The following is a 20,171-nucleotide window of genomic DNA, read 5'->3' on the forward strand; positions in this document are numbered from 1 at the left end:
AAATACACTTATAGCTACAGCTTATAGCTCTGAGGAATTAGGAGATTGTCTGGGATTGATAATCAAAAACGATTCTCTAAAAATGTTCACTATATTCTGAAAGTCACAGACCAAAAAGAATCCACACAATCCAACTAACAGAGCAGTTCAGAGTCTATAACTGTTCAAATTAAATGTTTAAATGAATGCTCGCCATAATTTGATGATAATGTTCATCAAACGCCACGCTAAATAATGGTAGAATGTCTATCCCGCGGCGGCACATGAAAATACGACATACGCAAACTGAAGATAGATCATTAAAGTTATCCCAGAATTAACACTTCACTCGAAAGTGATTTCATGGTTACGCATATCCCGAGTGCTAATCAGCATCTGGAGAGAACTGGGGCCTTACTTCCTCGCGCAGCATTCTTATATATAAAGCCGCGGTGCGGAGGGCTAAGGGAACGCCTGATCAATTCCGTTCTCCCGACTAGCCACTAGGCTAGTAATGCACCACTTCAAGTTATTGAATAAATCATCGCTTCCTTTGCTGATGGCTGATGAAACTCTCAATTTAAATGTGCATTCAGCACACAGGTAAGTAATCACAATAAAAGTCTGACGTGGCTAAGTCAAATATTTTGGGTGAGAGAATTAATTTAATTACACTACACGCAGTAGACGAGCTCTAAACTTGCCCTTTGGAGATACGCTATCGCTATAGTTTTATAGTTATTCAATTGAAATTTCTCACATCTTTATGATTATAGCGGATCTCCCTTCTACTTAAATTTAAACGTCCTAGCCTTATTTATTCGCCTACTTAATCTATCTTGCTTCCTTAATTTTTAAGACAAAAACCAGAAATCATGAATTTCAACAAAAATTTTAATTTGTGAGATCCAGCATACCGTTTCTACTAAATTATTATGAAAAAGGAATCCAAATATAAATTTTTAAGTTTCTAGCTCTTTTCTGTTGCGCCAATGATTTTTACAGAAAAACATCCAAATTTCGAAAATGTATAAAGTTATTGAACTGATATTCAACACATATTAATTTAGTATTACTCCTGACATGCTAGAAACGTTTCAAGTTATTTACTTGATCTTTAAAGTATTGCGCAACATTTATGACGTCAGAGCTAGTTACAGCAAACTAGGCTGGCACACAATGGAAAGACTGATGAGAATTTTATTAGGCGTGAGTAGGCTGCTTCCCTACATTGTGTGTGTGAAATTCTGCTACAAACTTGGCAAACTTTCACAGAGACATTTCAAATGCTTAGCCAAGCATACAGGGAGGACTGTCCGAGTCACACACAGTACACAGTGCAACAGGGAAAAACTTCAGTCTGTAACAATTCCAAGTCTGAACGTCCGTCCGTGTCAACATATGATGGCCATGTGGATGGGGTTCATGCTGTGATTTGCAAACATCGTCATTTAACTGTTTGGGAAGTTTCTGATGAGGTGGGCTTCAGTGTAGGACCATGCCATCAAATTTTGAGTGAAAAACTTGAGATGCATCATGTCAGTGCATGACTGAAGATCATGAACAGACCCATGTTGAAATGTGCAAGGAACTGCTCGCTCCTGTTAATGACAATGAAAACTTTCTTATGAACATCATAAAATGAGATATGGGTGTATGACTATTATGCTGAGACAAAGATGCAGCTGTCACAGTGGATGGGCAAAGGGTTACCTCATCCTAACAAAGTGTGCATGAGTCAGTCAAAGCTCAAGGTGACGTTGGTTATGTTTTGTGACTACAGAGGCATTATCCATCACAAATTTATGCCAAATGGTCAGATGGTAAACAAGGAAGTCTAACAGGGAATCCTAGTTTGCATGAGGGATGCTGTGGGGTGCGCGTACGTGGAGAACTTGTTTTGCGCAGCAATCGCCGACATAGTGTAAGTGAGGCGGAATAAGGGGAACCAGCCCGCATTCACTGAGGCAGATGGAAAACCACCTAAAAACCATCCACAGACTGGCTGGTTCACCGGACCTCGACACAAATCTGCCCGGCAGATACATGCCGGGGACCGGGTGCTCCTTCCTGCCCCGGAAAGCCGTGCGTTAGACTGCACGGCCAACTGGGCGGGTCCCTAAGGCTTTACTTTTGTCTTCCCTAAAACAGGAAGCACTTATATTCAATACAATAATTCAGTAAAGATTTTACCACACTCAGCAGCTGTCCATCAGATACACAAAATTAACAGAAACTTTATGGGATAAAAGACAGTGTTTTCTGTTTTGCCTTAATGTAAACATTATCAGAATTATTTATTGGCCTAAATAATCATTTACCAAGTAAAAACATTGTTGAAGAAGAAATTCTTTCAATTCTACAGTAAATCTGTTTTCATCTTCTAACTTTCTGATATTGGCTGGCAGTATATTGTAGAGATTTGTACCAATATGGCTCACATGCCTTTGTGTGTGTGTTCTTTTTGTTTGCTGAGTATAGAGTGCTGTGCTGTTTCGAGTACTGTACACTACTGGCAATTAAAATTGCTATACCATGAAGATGATGTGCTACAGACGTGAAATTTAACCGACAGGAAGAAGATGCTGTGATATGCAAATGATTAGCTTTTCAGAGCATTCACAAAAGGTTGGCGCCGGTGGTGACACCTACAACGTGCTGACATGAGGATAGTTTCCAACCGATTTCTCATACACAAACAGCAGTTGACCGGTGTTGCCTGGTGAAACGTTGTTGTGATGCCTCGTGTAAGGAGGAGAAATGCGTACCATCACGTTTCCGACTTTGATAAAGGTCCGATTGTAGCCTATCACGATTGCGGTTTATAGTATCGCGACATTGGTGCTCTTGTTGGATGAGATATAATGACTGTTAGCTGAATATGGAATCGGTGGGTTCAGGAGGGTAATACAGAACGCCGTGCTGGATCCCAACGGCCTCGTATCACTAGCAGTTGAGATGACAGGCATCTTATCCACATGGTTGTAACGGATCGTGCAGCCACATCTCGATCCCTGAGTCAACAGATGGGGACGTTTGCAAGACAACAACCATCTGTACAAACAGTTTGATGACGTTTGCAGCAGCATGGACTATCAGCTCGGAGACCATGGATGTGGTTACCTTTGACGCTGCATCACAGACAGGAGCACCTGCGATGGTGTACTCAACAATGAACCTGGGTGCACAAATGGCAAAATGTCATTTTTTTGGATGAATCCAGGTTCTGTTTACAACATCATGATGGTCGCATCTGTGTTTGGCGACATTGTGGTGAACACACATTGGAAGCGTTTATTCATCATCGCCATACTGGCATATCACCCTGCGTGATGGTATGGGGTCCCAATGGTTACACGTCTTGGTCACTTCTCGTTCGCATTGACGGTACTTTGAATAGTGGACGTTACATTTCAGATGTGTTATGACCCATGTCTTTACCCTTCATTTGATCCCTGTGAAACCCTACATTTCAGCAGGATAATGCACGACCGCATGTTGCAGGTCCTGTACGGGCCTTTCTTGATACAGAAAATGTTCGACTGCTGCCCCGGCCAGAACATTCTTCAGATCTCTCACCAATTGAAAACATCTGGTCAATGGTGGTCGAACAACTGGCTCATCACAATATGCCAGTCACTACTCTTGATGAACTGTGGTATCGTGTTGAAGCTGCACAGGCAGCTGTACCTATACATGCCATTCAAGCTCTGTTTGACTCAATGCCCAGGCGTATCAAGGCCATTATTATGGCCAGAGGTGGTTGTTCTGGGTACTGATTTCTCAGGATCTATGCACCCAAATTGCATGAAAATGTAATAACATGTCAGTTCCAGTATAATATATTTGTCCAATGAATACCCATTTACCATCTGCATTTCTTCTTGGTGTAGCAATTTTAATGGCCAGTAGTGTAGTTATGCAAGTCAGCATTTGTCTGAAAATCTGCAAGGTGAGCCCTAACGTATAAACCACATTTGTATAAATATAAGGAAGGTATTGTTAGAACTTTAAGTTTGTTGAATAAGGGTTTGCATTGTGTCTCTGGATGACTCTGTGTTATTATACAGAAAGCCCTCTTCAGTAACAGAAAGCCAGCCGGAGTGGCCGAGTGGTTCTAGGATCTACAGTCTGGCAACGCGCGACTGCTACGGTCACAGGTTCAAATCCTGCCTCGGGCATGGTTGTGTGTTATGTCCTCAGGTTAGTTAGGTTTAAGTAGTTCTAAGTTCTAGAGGACTGATGGTTCAAATGGCTCTGAGCACTATGGGACTCAACTGCTGAGGTCATTAGTCCCCTAGAACTCAGAACTAGTTAAACCTAACTAACCTAAGGACATCACAAACATCCATGCCCGAGGCAGGATTCGAACCTGCGACCGTAGCGATCTTGCGGTTCCAGACTGTAGCGCCTTTAACCGCACGGCCACTTTCGGCCGGCCAAGAGGACTGATGACCTCAGAAGTTAAGTCCCATGGTGCTCAGAGCAATTTGAACCATTTTTTGTAACAGAAAAATTTGTTTTATATGGCAAGTGGTGGAACTCCAAAATATTATTCCATATGTTGCAAGAGATTGGAAATAGCAAAGATATCTCTTCTTGGCACCCTCTGCAGTACAGATATTTGCATTAATTCTAAGAGCAAACCAGGCTGAGTTAAGTTTCTGCACAAGTTTCATTACATGCTCATTAAAATCTAGATTTTCATCAACATGAATCCCCAGCAATTTTGTTGATGACACTCTGTCTATGGCCTCATCACCCAACAACAGATAAAGTTTTACATTTTGACATATTTTCCCAAACTGCATATAATTTGCTTTATTTGCATTTAATGTCAACTGGTTTGCATTGAACGAAGTGTGGACATTCTTTATTACTTGATCAGTAGTTGTTAGCAGCATTTGCTTTGGTTTACCTATTATCACACTAGTGTCATCTGCGAATGGTATGGTCTTTGTTGCTCCATCTGAGGTGCGAAAGTCATTTGTGTAGACAAGGAACAATAAGGGACCTAGAATACTGCCTTGCAGCACCCCTATTTCCATTTTTTTCCCATCTGATACTAAATTTATGTTGTAGCTGGAGTAATCTGACATCAGTCCTACAATCTGTGGTCCATTTTGTAGGCATGATTCAAACCACTTCTCCACTGTGCAGGTGTCATCAGCAGTTGTCCTTAGAGCATGAGACGAAGGAAAGCGGACCTATGTTTGATAGTAGAAGTTACCAGAAATATCCCAGGAGTCATCAGTGGCTGGCAATAGAGAACAAAACTATGTTCTGTATTACAAAGTGTGTGTGAATCAAGAAGCATTATACAAGAACGAGTTACTGAATGTGGCAGTGCAGTTGTTAAGACCCTGAATTCTGCCTGGCCATCTTGATTTAGGTTTTCCATGGCTTACCTAGATCACTAAGGCAAATGCCAGGATGATTCCTTTATTGAGGCTATGACTGAACCCCTGTCCAATCCTCATAGATTATTTGTCCTATCATATTAAGTGTGCTGTTTGTTGTATATTCTGACCTACTGATTTGCACTGTATTACCATGAAAAATATATATCAATGTGAGATAATGCTTGAATGAATAAAGATAAATACATAAATTAATAACAGAGACCTGGTCACCAACAAAATTAAACAGTTCACTAATTATCATCCGTCATAAACAATGTTCTAACCCATGATTCCCTGACCTTGCCAATGTGGGTTGGCTTGCATGCTACAACAATACAGACAGCCATATCATTAAATGTAACCGCAACAGAGGAATGCCAGTGGACAAGCCAAACTAAATCATTGTTCCTGAAGAGGAGCAGTAGACTCTTCAGTAGTTTCTGGGGCAACAGTCTGGATGATTGATGAATCTGTACTTGAAACACTAACCAACAAGGGCTTGCTGTTCTGGCTGCAAGCAGGGCTAAACTACATTTAAAACAAGGCATGCAACTCTACTGCAGGCTAAAATGATGACGGCATTTGCATTCTCTTGGATAGTATATTCCAGGTGCTAAATAATCCCCTCTTGGAGCACCAGATAGGGACTACTTAGGAGGCTGCTGAAAACTAGCTCTTGGCATCACTTCACATGTTATCATTCTATTCCTCTCAAACAACAAATGTTTTTCTCTTTCATATGACTATTTATACACATAATAGAGTCAGCTACCAGTGTAACAGCTTCTGACATGTAGTGGACTGTTAATCCACTTAGGGGCATCCTGCAATTCTCAGACCTACCTTGTTACATCAGTAAGTCACACATTAGTTCATCACAAACTTTAGGCTTCTACAGTTCAGTCCTTTCACTCAACTGAGAACCATGAGACAACTATCAGTTCTGCATATTGTGAGTCTCATTTGAAATTCAGCAAGAAAGGATAGTCTTCTCAACCTTCTTGCCAATCACTGAAATGATCCAAGCTTGACCTCAGAGACTAGACGCCAAGTGTCTTCGTTCCAGTGAGTGCTGAATCTGCAGTTGGTTGTACAAGGGTCACTGCTATCCCTACCATCAATGAATGACTAGAAGACAATCCTGATAGCATGGCATGATGAGGCACATCCCTTCCATCAAGAGCTATCTTTCAGTGCACACACTGGTGGACATTGCTTCCTCCAGTGCTCAAGATACTGCCTGCTACAGCATTATTGGTTATAAATAAGTAATAAGCATTATTGGCTATAAACAAATAATAAAATACCACCACCTTGAAGCATAAGTGTTAGATCCATTATTTTGCGTTTTCAAACTAGCACAAGTGTGCTAGACCTGCCATCTTGGATTGGAAGAGGGAAATGGGTGGTAGGAGTGGGAGTTGTAAGAGAGGGAGGAGAGGGAGGGGGACTGTGACTTAACACATGACCACACTGGCTTAGAGATAATCCAGTTGTCTACACTCTGACTCTCTTTCATCCACTGCTATTGAGATACATTCAGAGGCTTTGTGGATACTGAAAAAGTATTTTACAACAAAAAATGGTGCAAAATGTTTGAAGACTGAGAACAACAGGAGTAGACTTTGGGGAAAGATGGGTAGTATACAATATGTCCAAGAACCAAGAGGAACAATAGGAATGGAAGACTGACAATGAAGTGATCAAATCAGAAAGGGTGTAGGACAAGGAAGCAGTCTTCTGCCCTTACTATTCAATCTGTATATCAAAGAATCAATGACAGAAATAAAATTCAGGATGAAAAGACATCAGTAACAAAATTTTCTGAGACATTGACATCCTCAATGAAAGTGAAGAAGAATTACAAGACATGAACCATCTAATGAGTGCAGAACATGGGTTAAGAATAAATTGAAGCAAGGCAAAAGTAATGAGGACTGACATAACTGACATTAGCAATAAACTTAACATCAAAACTGGGGACAACAAAGTAGAAGAAGTTGTGGATTATTGCTACCACACAAGGAAAATAACACTTGACAGACAAAGAAAGGTCATAAAAACAGATTAACACAGCTGAAGAGGGCATTGTTGGCCAAGAGAAGTGTTCTCTTATCAATCACTGGCTGTAACTGAAGGGAAAAATTTCTGAGAATAGATATCTGAGGCATAGTATTGTCTGATATTGAATCATGTACTGTAATAAAACTGGAAATGAGAGAGAATATGGTAATTTGACGTCTGTTGCCATACAATAACGTTGAAAATTAGGGCTGATAAGGTAAGGACTGTGAAGGTTGTCTAGAAAAATGACTAAGAAGGAAACATATGGAAAATATTGACAACAAGAAGGATCAGAATGATACGATGTATATGAGGACATATGGAATAACTTCCGTGGTATTAGAGGGGGTTGTTGAGGGAAAAACTCTAGGCAGAAATTGGAGCTTATCCAACAAGAGCTATACTGAGATGAAGAGAGTAGCATATGAGAAGAATTCAGGAATTGATGGTAGACTGTATCAAATCAATTAGTAGACTGATGATAGGAACTGAAACAAATATCATAAAAACAACTCTGCAGTGGTAGTAGAAACCACTAAACACATTATGGACTAAAAAATGTTTATTGCAAGTAAATTGAAGCTGCTATACAAGTCAAGGGGAGACTACAAAACACAGTTATGAATAAATGCACTTATCAGAAACAAATGAGAATGGTTATCAGAAGAGGAACTTTTTATCATAAAATCATGAATTGAAATGCATAAAAAACCTCCTACAGCCACTGGCGTTCACAAGAGGGAGCACTTGCTTTCACAAGACTTTGGAAAAGATGGTACCTGCCCCAAAACACTCTGCAGGCACATTCCTAAGGATCACATTTTTTAGGAAACAAAGTTTTCTGGCATCCCTTCAGGTGGCTGAGCACTGATGATGGCTCAGCTTTATTACAAAGAGAGTACCTTTGCAATGTACAGCACCTGTTTCTACAGAAGAGATATTCTGTTGTGAGTCTGCACAACAGTGGCAGTGCAACATTCACTCTCATTTTTAAACACAAGTGGGTGCCACAGTGCCCCAGTATGTGGCCCAGCCAGACATTGCTTGCTTCCCTGTCCCATGGGCACAGCCCAGCAGGTACCCAAACAGGAATCCTGCCATAGATTCCTCACTTTCCACCTGTGTTGGACAACATAACTTTTGATGAGTGATAGCCCACTGTCTTTATCACATGCACTGATGTTATACTAAATGCAAGAACAAAGTAAGGAGACAAAATAAACTGAAGAACACACTACATACACAGCCAGGAAAAAATGAAACAGCCTCAAGGACAAGGGCATTTTATTGACAAGAGAAGTGACAGGTAGTTCATCATTGTAGGAGTGTATGATAATAAGCTCTGACCAAATGAAACACACTTCACAGTAAAAGGTGCACAAACACCTGCATCAGTACACAGTGCGGCAGCAATGCTGGCATGTGTCCTCTCATGCAAATGATCATCACCTTGTATTAGACTGTCCCAAGCATCTAGGGCCTTTTGTCGCAGTTAGACAATGGTTTTTGAAAGCCCTGGTGAACATGTAACTCCTCACTTCAGCATTTCCCATATGCATTCACGTGCAATATATGCCTGAATTTCATCCCTGGATGATGCTCAGTCAGCCACTGCTGCTCACACAGCACACGTGATGTGTGTCCGTAATATGTGGACATCCAGGATCTGGTCTAGGATGTGGAAATATTCCACAGACCATTGTTGAAAGCAACAAATGCACTGTGCTCAACATATACCTCCAGATACCCTTAGCTTTACAGTGTGACCCCATTCAAAGGGCTGAAGCAGTAAACACTATTCACCTCTTAAACTCAGTACAGTCACTGCCAGCAGAGTCAAAACAGAGGGTGCATAGACAATACATGACTCCAGAGTGCCATCTGATTGTCACTGTGAAAGATAATCATTAACACCATAGCCCCTCAGTAGGCACATATTATACCCTGACACCACTGAACACAGCCTTTGATGGTGTTACATTTTTCTTCTTTACGGCAATGTATGAACCTAGTAATTACTCATTATCTGTAGATTAATCTGGTATCACATAAAAACAAACTCACATAAACTTGATTTTAACTCAGTGAAACACTGAATTAAAAATGAGAGGAGGAGGCCCGCACAAGGCTGATGCCTCTCAACCTATTACATTTATTTCTGGCGGCACAACATGTCTCAAAACTGATCAACTCATTTATATAAAAAAAGGCAGTTCTAATGTGTTGCCACTCCCCCACCCCCCCACCCCCCCCTACCCCCTTGCACCACCACTTCTATCCACCATATTTTTGCGAATCCCTGTGCATGAGAATCACTGTTTTCATGTTTTATTTTCCAAATGATGCTAATAATTGTGACATTGTCATCTGCTCCATGTTTATCATCCATTTGCTCCTCCCCTCTTATAACACTGCCATCAAGTTTCTCTCTGTGTATAGCACTTTTATACTTTCCATTCACCATTTAGCCTACTTTGTTTGATCTGTCTAATTCTCCCATTTGCCCTTTTAAAAAGTCATGGTTTCTACAGATTTGCATTTTCCTCTAGCCAATCTTGCACTCTCAGTTTGCATCTTTTGTCAACCTTATTTTTCAGAAGCCCATATTTCCTTTCACATGCTTCATTTGCTGCCCTTTTACATTTTCTCCTTTCATCAGTAAATTTCATATTTCATGTGTTATGCAAGGATTTCTGCTATGTTTTGTCTTTTTACCTATTTGCTCCTCTGCCGCATCTACCCATTCATCTTCTGCACTATTTCTTACCCTTTTTAAGTTGTTGCCTTGTGCTCCCTTTGAAATTCTCAACATCCTCTTGTTCTCACAATTTATCCAGGACCCATCTCCTTAGTTTCCTATCATTCTGCAATTTCTTCCATTTTAATCTTCAGTTCATAACAAATAAATTTTATCTATCACAGTAAATGTTTTGCAGTTTAAAATATAGCTTCTAAATCTCTGTCTCCCTTATTATTAGGTGTCTTCCACATATACTACTTGCCTACATGATTCCTAAAACAAACATTAGGAAAGATTAAATTGTGTTCTGTTCAAAATTCTACCAGGCTGCTCCTTCTATCATTCCTTTTGAAAAGTCCATTTTCTCCTACCATCTTTCCTCCTACTCTAGCTTGTAATTTATGGACACAAGAAATCTGTCTTCCATGAGCATCATTGGATTTCCATTGGTCAAAATTGAATTCCAGGAAGGTGACCAGATTCAGTTTGTTATGCCAGAAAATTTTAAGCGTACTTTGAAAGCTAACAGCATTGTGCAACACGTCGAGAGTGACAAAACAGGCACCTTCATTGTTTGTTACACTATAACTGGTGACCATGGAAAGGAATGTTATTTTTTATGTACACAGAATGTGACAAGCTCCTAAGGTACATTTTCAATGAAAATGAAGATAACACTTGAAAAGGAAATGAGTATAGAGAGGGAGAGACGTTCTTGTTAGAACGACAGAGACTAGTTGGCAGATATCATGAACTCTGCCAAACATGATGATTTTAATTAAAGCCCAATTCCTGCATGAGGAATGGGAGGAGAAACTCTCAAGCCAGTTTGGTGTGCCCGCAGAAGGCAGCAAAAGGAAAGGTGAAATGTTAAATTTTGCATGCAGGAGGATTGTACAGACACACTATGGTTTGACTGCTCACAAACTCCCAAATGGAGGTCATACAAATATGTATTGCTAGCACTGAAAGGCAACTACAAGATATGATAACAATTGAGTCTTCAGGTTCAGATGGAATCTCAATTTGGTTTTACAGAGGGTACTCATCGGCACTTGACCCTTACTTAGCTTCCATTTACTGTGAATCTCTCACCCAGTGCAAAGCTCCAAGAGACTAGAAAAAAGTGCAGGTGATTCCCACATTTATGAAGAGTGAAAGAAAATATCTACAAAATTACAGACCAATATCCTTAACATCAATCTGCTACCAAATTCTTGAGAACATTTTAAGTTCAAACATAATACATTTCCTTCACTCACAAATAAATACAAATTTAAAAAGCATCACTTATGCAAAATTCATATAGTCCTTTTCTCACATGATATCCTACAAACCATGCATGAAGAGCAGTAAGCAGATTATATTTTTAGATTTCCGGAAAATGTTTGACACACTGCCACACTACAGACTGTTTAGGAAGGTCTGGGCATATGGAGTACATTTTTAGACATGTGGTTGGCTCAAAGACTATTTTAATCAATGGAACTCAGCATGTTGTCCTGGATGGTGAGTGTTTATTGAAGATAGAGTAATAGTCAGGAATGTCCCAGGGAAGTGTGACAGGTCCAAACCTGTTTTCTATAACTTTTAACAGTCTGACAGACAGGCTGAGCAGCAGTCTGTGACAGTTTGCTGATAAGGCTGTAGTGTACAGCAATGTATCACCTTTGAGTGACTGTGGGAAGATACAGGATGACTTGGATACAACTACTACTTAGTATTATGAATAACAGCCTTCTCTAAAAGTGGGAAAATATAAGTTAATGTAAAAAACAATCTTGTGATGTTCAAGTACATTATTAGTGATATGGTCCCACTGACTAAATATCTAGGTGTGTCATTACAAAGCAACATGAAAGGAATGAGTACACAAGGTCAGTTGTAAGGAAAGCAAATAGTTGACTTCAGTTTATTGGGAGTATTCTACAAAAGTATAGCTCATCTACAAAAAAGCTGCATGTAGAACAATAGAGTGACAAATTCTTGAGTACTGCTCAAGAGTTTGGGAATTCCAACAGGCTGGATTAAAGGAAGCCACTGAAGCAAGTCTGAGGCATGTTGCTACATTTGTTGCTGGCAGGTTTGATCAACATGCAAGTATTGCAGAGATACTCCTTGAACTCAAACAGGAATCTCTGGATGGAAGAAGTTCTTTTTGTATAACATTATTGAGCCAGTTTAGAGAATCAGCAATAGTGGCAGACTGCAGAATTTATATAATTCCAACACTGTGCTGGTATCAGGATATTAGGATCAGCAACTCAATGTATTGGTAATTTATTAATGCTTCTGTCAGAGATGCAAATCATATTTTTATCAGTGACTACTTTCCAATATTTTCATTCATTCTCAAAGCATTACCTGTATTAGAAGGTAAAATGTTACTAATAAAACTGCAGAACACTCCTACTGCCACCAAGATACACATCACATAACGACTGCAAAGACAAGATACAAGAAATCATGGCTTGTACAGAAACATATAGACATTCATTTTTCCCTTGCTCCATTTATGAGAGGAACCTGAAATGCAATGACTAGCAGTTGTACAAAGTACTTTCCACCATACAGTGGTTGGCTGCATTTGAATGTAGATGTAGGAATATGGTTTTTATATGCACATGGAAAGTTAACTTTGGGACTTTCTATGACAAGGAAAGGAATCTGGAGGGGTCTTTCACATGAGAGGCTGAGGTAGACACATTGTAGTTGAGCCACCAGGGCACTGACAGCTGCACAAACAACCAATTAGAGCATGCTATAGGCCGGTTGCAGATACAGTTTTCATTTACTGAGAGCCCACTGACACACAGCCAAATGCAGGAGTTGCTATGCAATGCACTCCCATCCTACTGATCTAGTCCAAGGGCCCCTGAAAGCACCGGCCTTTCTTAATCATTTATGTAATTCTTGATGAAGTTATTCAGAATAGATGTTGAAAGGTGTGTATATTAGTGTAAAGATCATCGACCATTCTTAGGTAAATACAGCCTGATATTTTATTGATATGCAGAATGAAATATGTAATGCAAAAGAAAAATGTTGAAGTGCTATCACTTGAAATGCATCTATGTAGTAATCATACAGCATACACTTCCATAAACTCTGGGTGACAGAAAGCGGAAAAAAGGCTTCCATATCTTAAAACAGTACACAGAATGTGAATGAAGAGTTTTGTGAAAGCAACAGATCGCGTGCACACATTTAGGCCTTTCGCTTATAGCATGCGGTAATGTATTGTGGTCATTTCCCCTGTTGTGAACATATTAATTAAAAATAAATAAAAGACAGTTAACTAGCTGAAAACAATTTAACAGAAGTCTGAAATTCTGTCATCAACATAATGGAAGCACTTCAGTGCAGCATGCTACCATGCTACCTCATATCTCATACCAGTGTCCAGTGACACAGCATCTGATGCAGCCTTACCTTATACACTTTTTCAGAACTAACTATCATTCAGAGAGATTGCTGTATTTGCTAATAATAATAATAATAGTGAACAGAGTCCACGCTGTGATTGAATGCTTGCTCATGAAAATACTTGGGGAGTGATGTCCTGGAGTTCTACAATAACACAAGGTGCAGTGTGGCACATTTGAGTGCATTTTGTGTACCACAGGATATGTATCTAATAAATAAAGAGACAACACATGATTTTAACACTGCTGTATTAAACTTGAAAGGCAATAAACACAACATACACACTCATAACAAAAACATAATCCACACTTCTCATTAAAACTGTAGACAATCATCATCCAAAATCATCACAACAGTAACCCTATACTCCTTGAACAATTAATATTGCAAATTTGTAATATTGTACTGGTACATAATTAAATAAAATTATAAATGATGTAGTAACCAGCTTCCAAGAACTTAATAGTAGTGGTAGTAGTACTAGTGGTAGTAGTAGTAGTTTATTCATCCAGCAACATTGTATGGATTTCATCAAAGAACATAATTTAACAAAAATAAGATACGGGTGTACAGTTTCCTACATAATACAATGATTCATTGTACACATCACAATATTTTTGGGGAATACAACTTTGATTACTGTAATATAAAGTATGAGAAGGATCTACTACATGAAATACATTACAAGTAAATAATTGATTTAACACTTTTGTTTGTGGTGTTTTACATGAAATACATTGCAAGTAAATAATTGATTTAACCCTTTTGTTCAGAAAAATTAACATTGAGGCTGTGGCAAGCATTTGATTTATGTTACTATTAACATATAGTAAATGACTGTAGTTACTTGCTGCAAGGTTACTGCAGATATTAATTTGTACTATAACAGCAGTTGGTCATTAAGAATTTAAATATTGCCTCCTTGAATGTAGACAATGTTTTTATTTATTTTAGCTGAGTTGGAAGTTTGTTGTACAAAATAGTACCCTGAATGTTGGTTTGTTTTGGTGTTAAAGCCTTGTTTACTCTTTTTATGTGGATGTCATTGCACATTCTTGTATTGTAGGAATGAAGGTCTGAGTTGGTTTTATAATTATCAATGTGCATTTTTATATTAACAACACTTTTTTATACAGAGGCATGGTAAGGGTAGAATATTTAGGTGTTGAAATAACTGTTTGGAAGGTGTTAGCCTTTTACTGTTTGAAATTATTCTAACAGCTAGTTTTTGTAAGGTGAAGATGGTTTTTGTGTTTGCCTTATTATGACCCCAGAGGGTTAAGCCATGGGAGATAGCAGAATGGATGTAAGCAAAGTAGACAGTTCTGCTACACTCTCTACTAGACACATTACTAATTGTGCGTAATGGAAAGCAAGCTGAGCTTAACTTGCTAGTGAGGTAGAGAATGTGGGCTTTCCAGTCTAAATTTTCATCAATTTGCACACCTAAGAATTTTGTGGCAGGTACCCTTTCACTTCATTTATTTTGAATTTTGAGGTTCACTTCATGATGAGACTTTGTTTTCCTGTAATGTATATAATTAGTTTTTGAAACATTTAAGGTTAGCCTGTTCAGTCCAAACCAGTTTTGTACGTACTTCAAAACTCTGGTTTCAGATGTTGGCAATACCCTATTCATGTTTGTTACAACAATATTTTTGTCATCAGCAAAGTTATGTGCAGACCACTGATTGGGATCTTGATATCATTGATACATATACAAAATAAGAGAGGTCCTAGAAAGCTTCCCTGAGGTACTCCAATTGGTACAGTCTGCAAGTCCAATCTGTACACAATGCTTTCATTTTTATTGTTTGCTGAGGTAATTTCTACTACCTTTTTTCTATTGTGGAGATATGACTGAAACCGTTTTAATGCAACTCCTTGTATACCTATAACTTCTAGTTTGTCTAGCAAGATGTCATGATCAACAGTATCAAATGCCTTTGCTAAGTCCAAGTTTACTCCTATTGTACTGTTATTTCTGTCAAATCCTATTACAATGTTTTAGATGAATTGGGTAATTGCTGTCTTCGCGAAAACCACTGTGCATATGCATGTAGAAGAATACCAGCTTGCGGAGCACTACTAATATACAGACCCAGCTAACTTCATCTGGTAGACTGCATTTTAGCACAGAATATAAATGGGATTGATCTTACTAGAATTATTCCAGACTGTTCAATAACATGGCTCTCCATCAAATGACATTGACTTCATCAGAATAACTTGCATCATCGAAAAGCTCCTGAACCAGACACATCTTTTTCATACTCCAGAAGACTATACACTAAAGTAACAGCAAACGGAATAATGATTGACTTCCTTCAAAAACCGCACCAGCATGCATCGCCCACCACCAAGCAATCCTGTTGTTGATGGCCAATTAACTCTTCAATGACATGCTACCAATGAGGTTGTTTAGCAAAGAATTTGCAAAAGTATCTGAATTGATATGTTGGAACTGGTTACAGCAAGATCTCAAATTTAGTAGTAAAAAATACTGCAAATCACAAAAACAGAAGTACAGTATATTGAGAAGAAATGAAAGACTCAACTAAGAGGTACCTTTTACTACCCCTTTTCTGCCTCTGTTGAAATTTTCTGCATAACTCCTTTCAAAACCCTAATAAAAATGTTGAATAAGCATTAAATTTAGGTCTGACAGGAGGTGACATAAGATGGTAGAGAAATTATTGTAAGTGTAGATCAATCTTGAGATCAATGCAAGTCACTTTAGGTAACAACTACCATTACAAGTTTTTATGCATATCTACTGTGGTTGATAGTAGCTATTTGTCTGTCCTGACTATGACGATCAGTTGACAGTGCTGTACATAGTAGTATATCATCATTCCTATTTCATTCATTTTTAGACCTATGCCTGTGTTGTGCTGAAAACTCTGTATTCATCTAGTCAGAATTTCAGTTTTTCCTGCTGACATACTTCAATAATTCCCACTATATCTAACTTTAACCTATGTCATTTGTCTTTTCACTTCAGCTAACCTATGTGGCCAATTTAAGCATCTAACATTCCACACATTGATCTGTATGGCACCAGATTTGTTTCTTCTGATGACTACATCCTTCAAGTAGTACCCACCTAGAGATCCAAATGGCAGACTTATTTTATGTCCAGAATATTTTACTCAGGAAGGTACCATCACAATTAAACCACAAAGCAGAGATTTATGTACTCAGAAAATATAACAGCCCTTATTTTCCCTTGCTTTCAGATATTTGCAGTACAAGGCCAGATCTGTCAATCATCCAGACTGTTGCCTCTGTAACTATAGAAATGGTTGCCACCTCTCTACATAAAACTCCTCCCAAACGGACCATGAAGGCCCAACAGTACCGACCAGCTGCCGTGTTATCCTCAGCCACAGGCATCACTGTATGCAGACATGGAGGTGCATGTGGTCAGCACACCACTCTCCCAGCTGTATGTCAGTTTACGAGACCGGAGCCACTACTTCTCAATCAAGTAGCTCCTCAATTTACCTCACAAACTTGCCAGAAGATCTCGGCAAACCGGAGAGTCACCCATCCCAGTGCTAGCCCAGCCCAACAGAACTTAACTTCAGTGATCTGATGGGAACTGGTGTTACCACTGCGGCAAGGCCGTTGGCTACCTCTCTACATGAACCATATTTTAATCTGCCTCTCCACGGATATCCATGGCTGCACTTAACAATATGACATCTGGGTCACTGAGACATGCCAGTCATCACCATGTGGCAAAGACCGTGATTTGTGGGAGTCTTTAACATACTCTCAAAAACGTTTAAAACTGATGTACAAGTGACCATTATTTTATCATTTCAATTTTATGTCTACCACAAGGTTGTAGTTTGGGATACTCAGTCCATTATACTCCATCATAGGGAAGATTTTGCTCATGCTGATGATAGCAGTTGATAAATAATGGCATTCCTCAACTGTCCATAAATTCAGGCCAAACTCCAAGCAGAAAGATTTTTCAGTGTGTTACAGATGGTGAATAACTTCATAATTTATCTTCAGAAATTTTGTCGTTTAAACATAATCATTGTATGTTCATAAATTTTCTCACCTGATAAATAATCATTAAAAATATTTATAATGGTTGATTGCATATTAATTACGCTTACCTGCTGGTGAGAGAGATATACACTGAAGAGATCAGGTGGAAGGGCAGAGGGATGCCGAAAGGATGATCCAATTGCATCTGTGTTTCTGAAACTTTATGATGTATTAGTTGTTTGCATGTTCCTGACAAGGAACTAATAAAAAGGTTAATAACTTTCTAGAATATGCACAGATTCATCTGTATTTAAAAAAATATAACACTTAAATAACTAAATAATGAAGGTGAAATATACTGGCGCTTCTCAGTATGATTTTTGACTTACAGGATGTACTGAATGCACAGCCACTTCCGATCTTAGGTATTAATACTCTGTCTACAGTGGTAATGGAGAAACATCTTTCTGAGAAAGCATTTGCATAAACTACAGACTTCACACTACTGCCATGATATTAAAGTTGTGCTAGTTGAGAATTTCCCAATGTAGTAACTGCTTTAAAGGTTCACAGATATTTCATTGGATCTAACATTATGCTCAAGAACCTCTTATATAATACTATGAGTTCCTTAACAAAATAAACTTCAGAAATGGAGGTAAATAATCTTATCATCCTATAACACAATGGTGTAAACAGTGGCAAATTATACAAATTCTGTATGACATTTAACTATCACTACTCATAACAAAAAATAAATATTTCCATGCATTTTCTGCTTATTCAAACAGTTTCTATATTTACATTTTACCAGACAGAAAAACTTAAGGAGTTAACATAAAGTAAAGGAATATTGGTAAATAATAATCTGAAAAATCTCTTTTTCCATAGTAAAGATTACAATAAATAGTGTGGAAAATCATGCCTTCGACAGCAGTAAAATATTTGGGATGGGATTTCTGATAAACATGTTTATACAAAAATGAAAATACCATAAAATCTTAGAATGAAATTTTCACTGAGTGTGCGCTGATATGAAACTTCCTGGCAGATTAAAACTTTGTGCCGGACCGAGAATCGAACTCAGGACCTTTACCTTTTGTGCGGGTAAGTGCTCTACCAACTTTTTTTTTTTTTTTTCCGATATTGATCGTTGTGTTTGGTCGTTGCGGACGCCGCAAGACATCCTGTTCAAGTTCGGTGGTTGATCCTTCCACTCAGTTTTTTATTACAGAGGCCAACCGGCTCTGTGACCGAACACGCTGAGCTACCGTGCCGGCTGAACTGAGCTACCCAAGCACGACTCATGCCCCGTCCTCACAGCTTTAATTCCGCCAGTACCTCGTCTCCTACCTTCCAAACTTCACAGAAGTTCTCCTGCGAGGTTCGTAGCTCAGCTGGTAGAGCACTTGCCCGCGAAAGGCAAAGGTCCCCAGTTCGAGTTTCGGCCCGGCACACAGTTTTAATCTGCCAGGAAGTTTCACCATAAACTCTTGTTTCAAGTACAAAATACACGAAGAGCATTGACAGTAGCATATAACACTCATTTGCGGGAGGTGTTACTGTTTTGTTTCAATATGAGGAAAACAGCGGCTGAGTCTCATCGAATGCTCTCAAGTATGTATGGTAAGGACGCTATTAGTGTAAAAACGTGTCGTGAGTGGTTTCAACGCTTCAAGAACGGTGATTTTAATGTCGTAGACCGGCGTAGTGGTGGAAGAGAGAATGTTTTCGAAGATGCAGAATAGGAGACATTGCTGAGTGAAGACTCGCCTCAAACTCAAGAAGAATTGTCACAATTAGTGGGAGTGACACAGCAAGCCATTTCAAAAGGTCTCATGGCTATGGGCATGATTCAGAAAGAAGGAACTTGGGTGCCGTGTGAGCTAAAACCAAGAGACGTGAAAGGCGTTTGTGTGTTTGTGAACATTTGCTTCAGAGGCAAAAACGGAAGGGATTTCTGCATCGAATTGAGACCGGAGACAAACAATGGGTTCATTACGATAACGCTAAACACAGAAAATCATGGGGATATCCCGGCCATGCTTCCATGTCGACGGCCAAACCAAATATTCACGGCTCCAAGATCATGCTCTGCATTTGGTGGGACCAGCTCGGCGTCGTGTACTATGAGGTGTTAAAACCAAGTAAAACAATAACAGGTGCTCGTTATCGAACGCAATTAATGCGTCTGAGGAGAGCATTAAAAGACAAATGGCTGCAATACAGCGAGAGGCACGATAAAGTGATTTTGCAGCACGACAAGGCTCGACCCCACGTTGCAAAAGAGGTCAAAACGTACTTAGAAACGTTAAAATGGGAAGTCCTACCCCACCTGCCGTATTCTACAGACATTGCTCCCTCTGACTATCACCTGTTTAGATCAATGGCGCATGGCCTGGCTGACCATCACTTCCGATCTCATGAAGATGTCACTAATTGGATCAATTCGTGGATCGCTTCAAAAGATGAACAATTTTTTCAACGTGGGATTCGTACACTACCTGAAAGATGGGAGAAAGTAGTCGCCAGCGATGGAAAATACTTGTAAT

The 20,171-nt window shown here is 39.2% G+C and overlaps 1 protein-coding gene across 1 annotated transcript in view; it reads right to left on the bottom strand.

The window, feature by feature from the left end:
- The window catches only part of LOC124571685 (carboxypeptidase B-like), a 236,967-nt gene that overhangs the window by 192,706 nt on the left and 24,090 nt on the right, over positions 1-20,171 (bottom strand). The window contains exon 3 of the mRNA XM_047131119.1: positions 17,748-17,838. Within this exon, the coding sequence (XP_046987075.1) occupies positions 17,748-17,838 (91 nt within the window). The remainder of the gene's footprint in view (positions 1-17,747; positions 17,839-20,171) is intronic.

Source organism: Schistocerca americana, chromosome 1 (assembly GCF_021461395.2).
Source record: "Schistocerca americana isolate TAMUIC-IGC-003095 chromosome 1, iqSchAmer2.1, whole genome shotgun sequence".
NCBI classification, from domain to species: domain Eukaryota; kingdom Metazoa; phylum Arthropoda; class Insecta; order Orthoptera; family Acrididae; genus Schistocerca; species Schistocerca americana.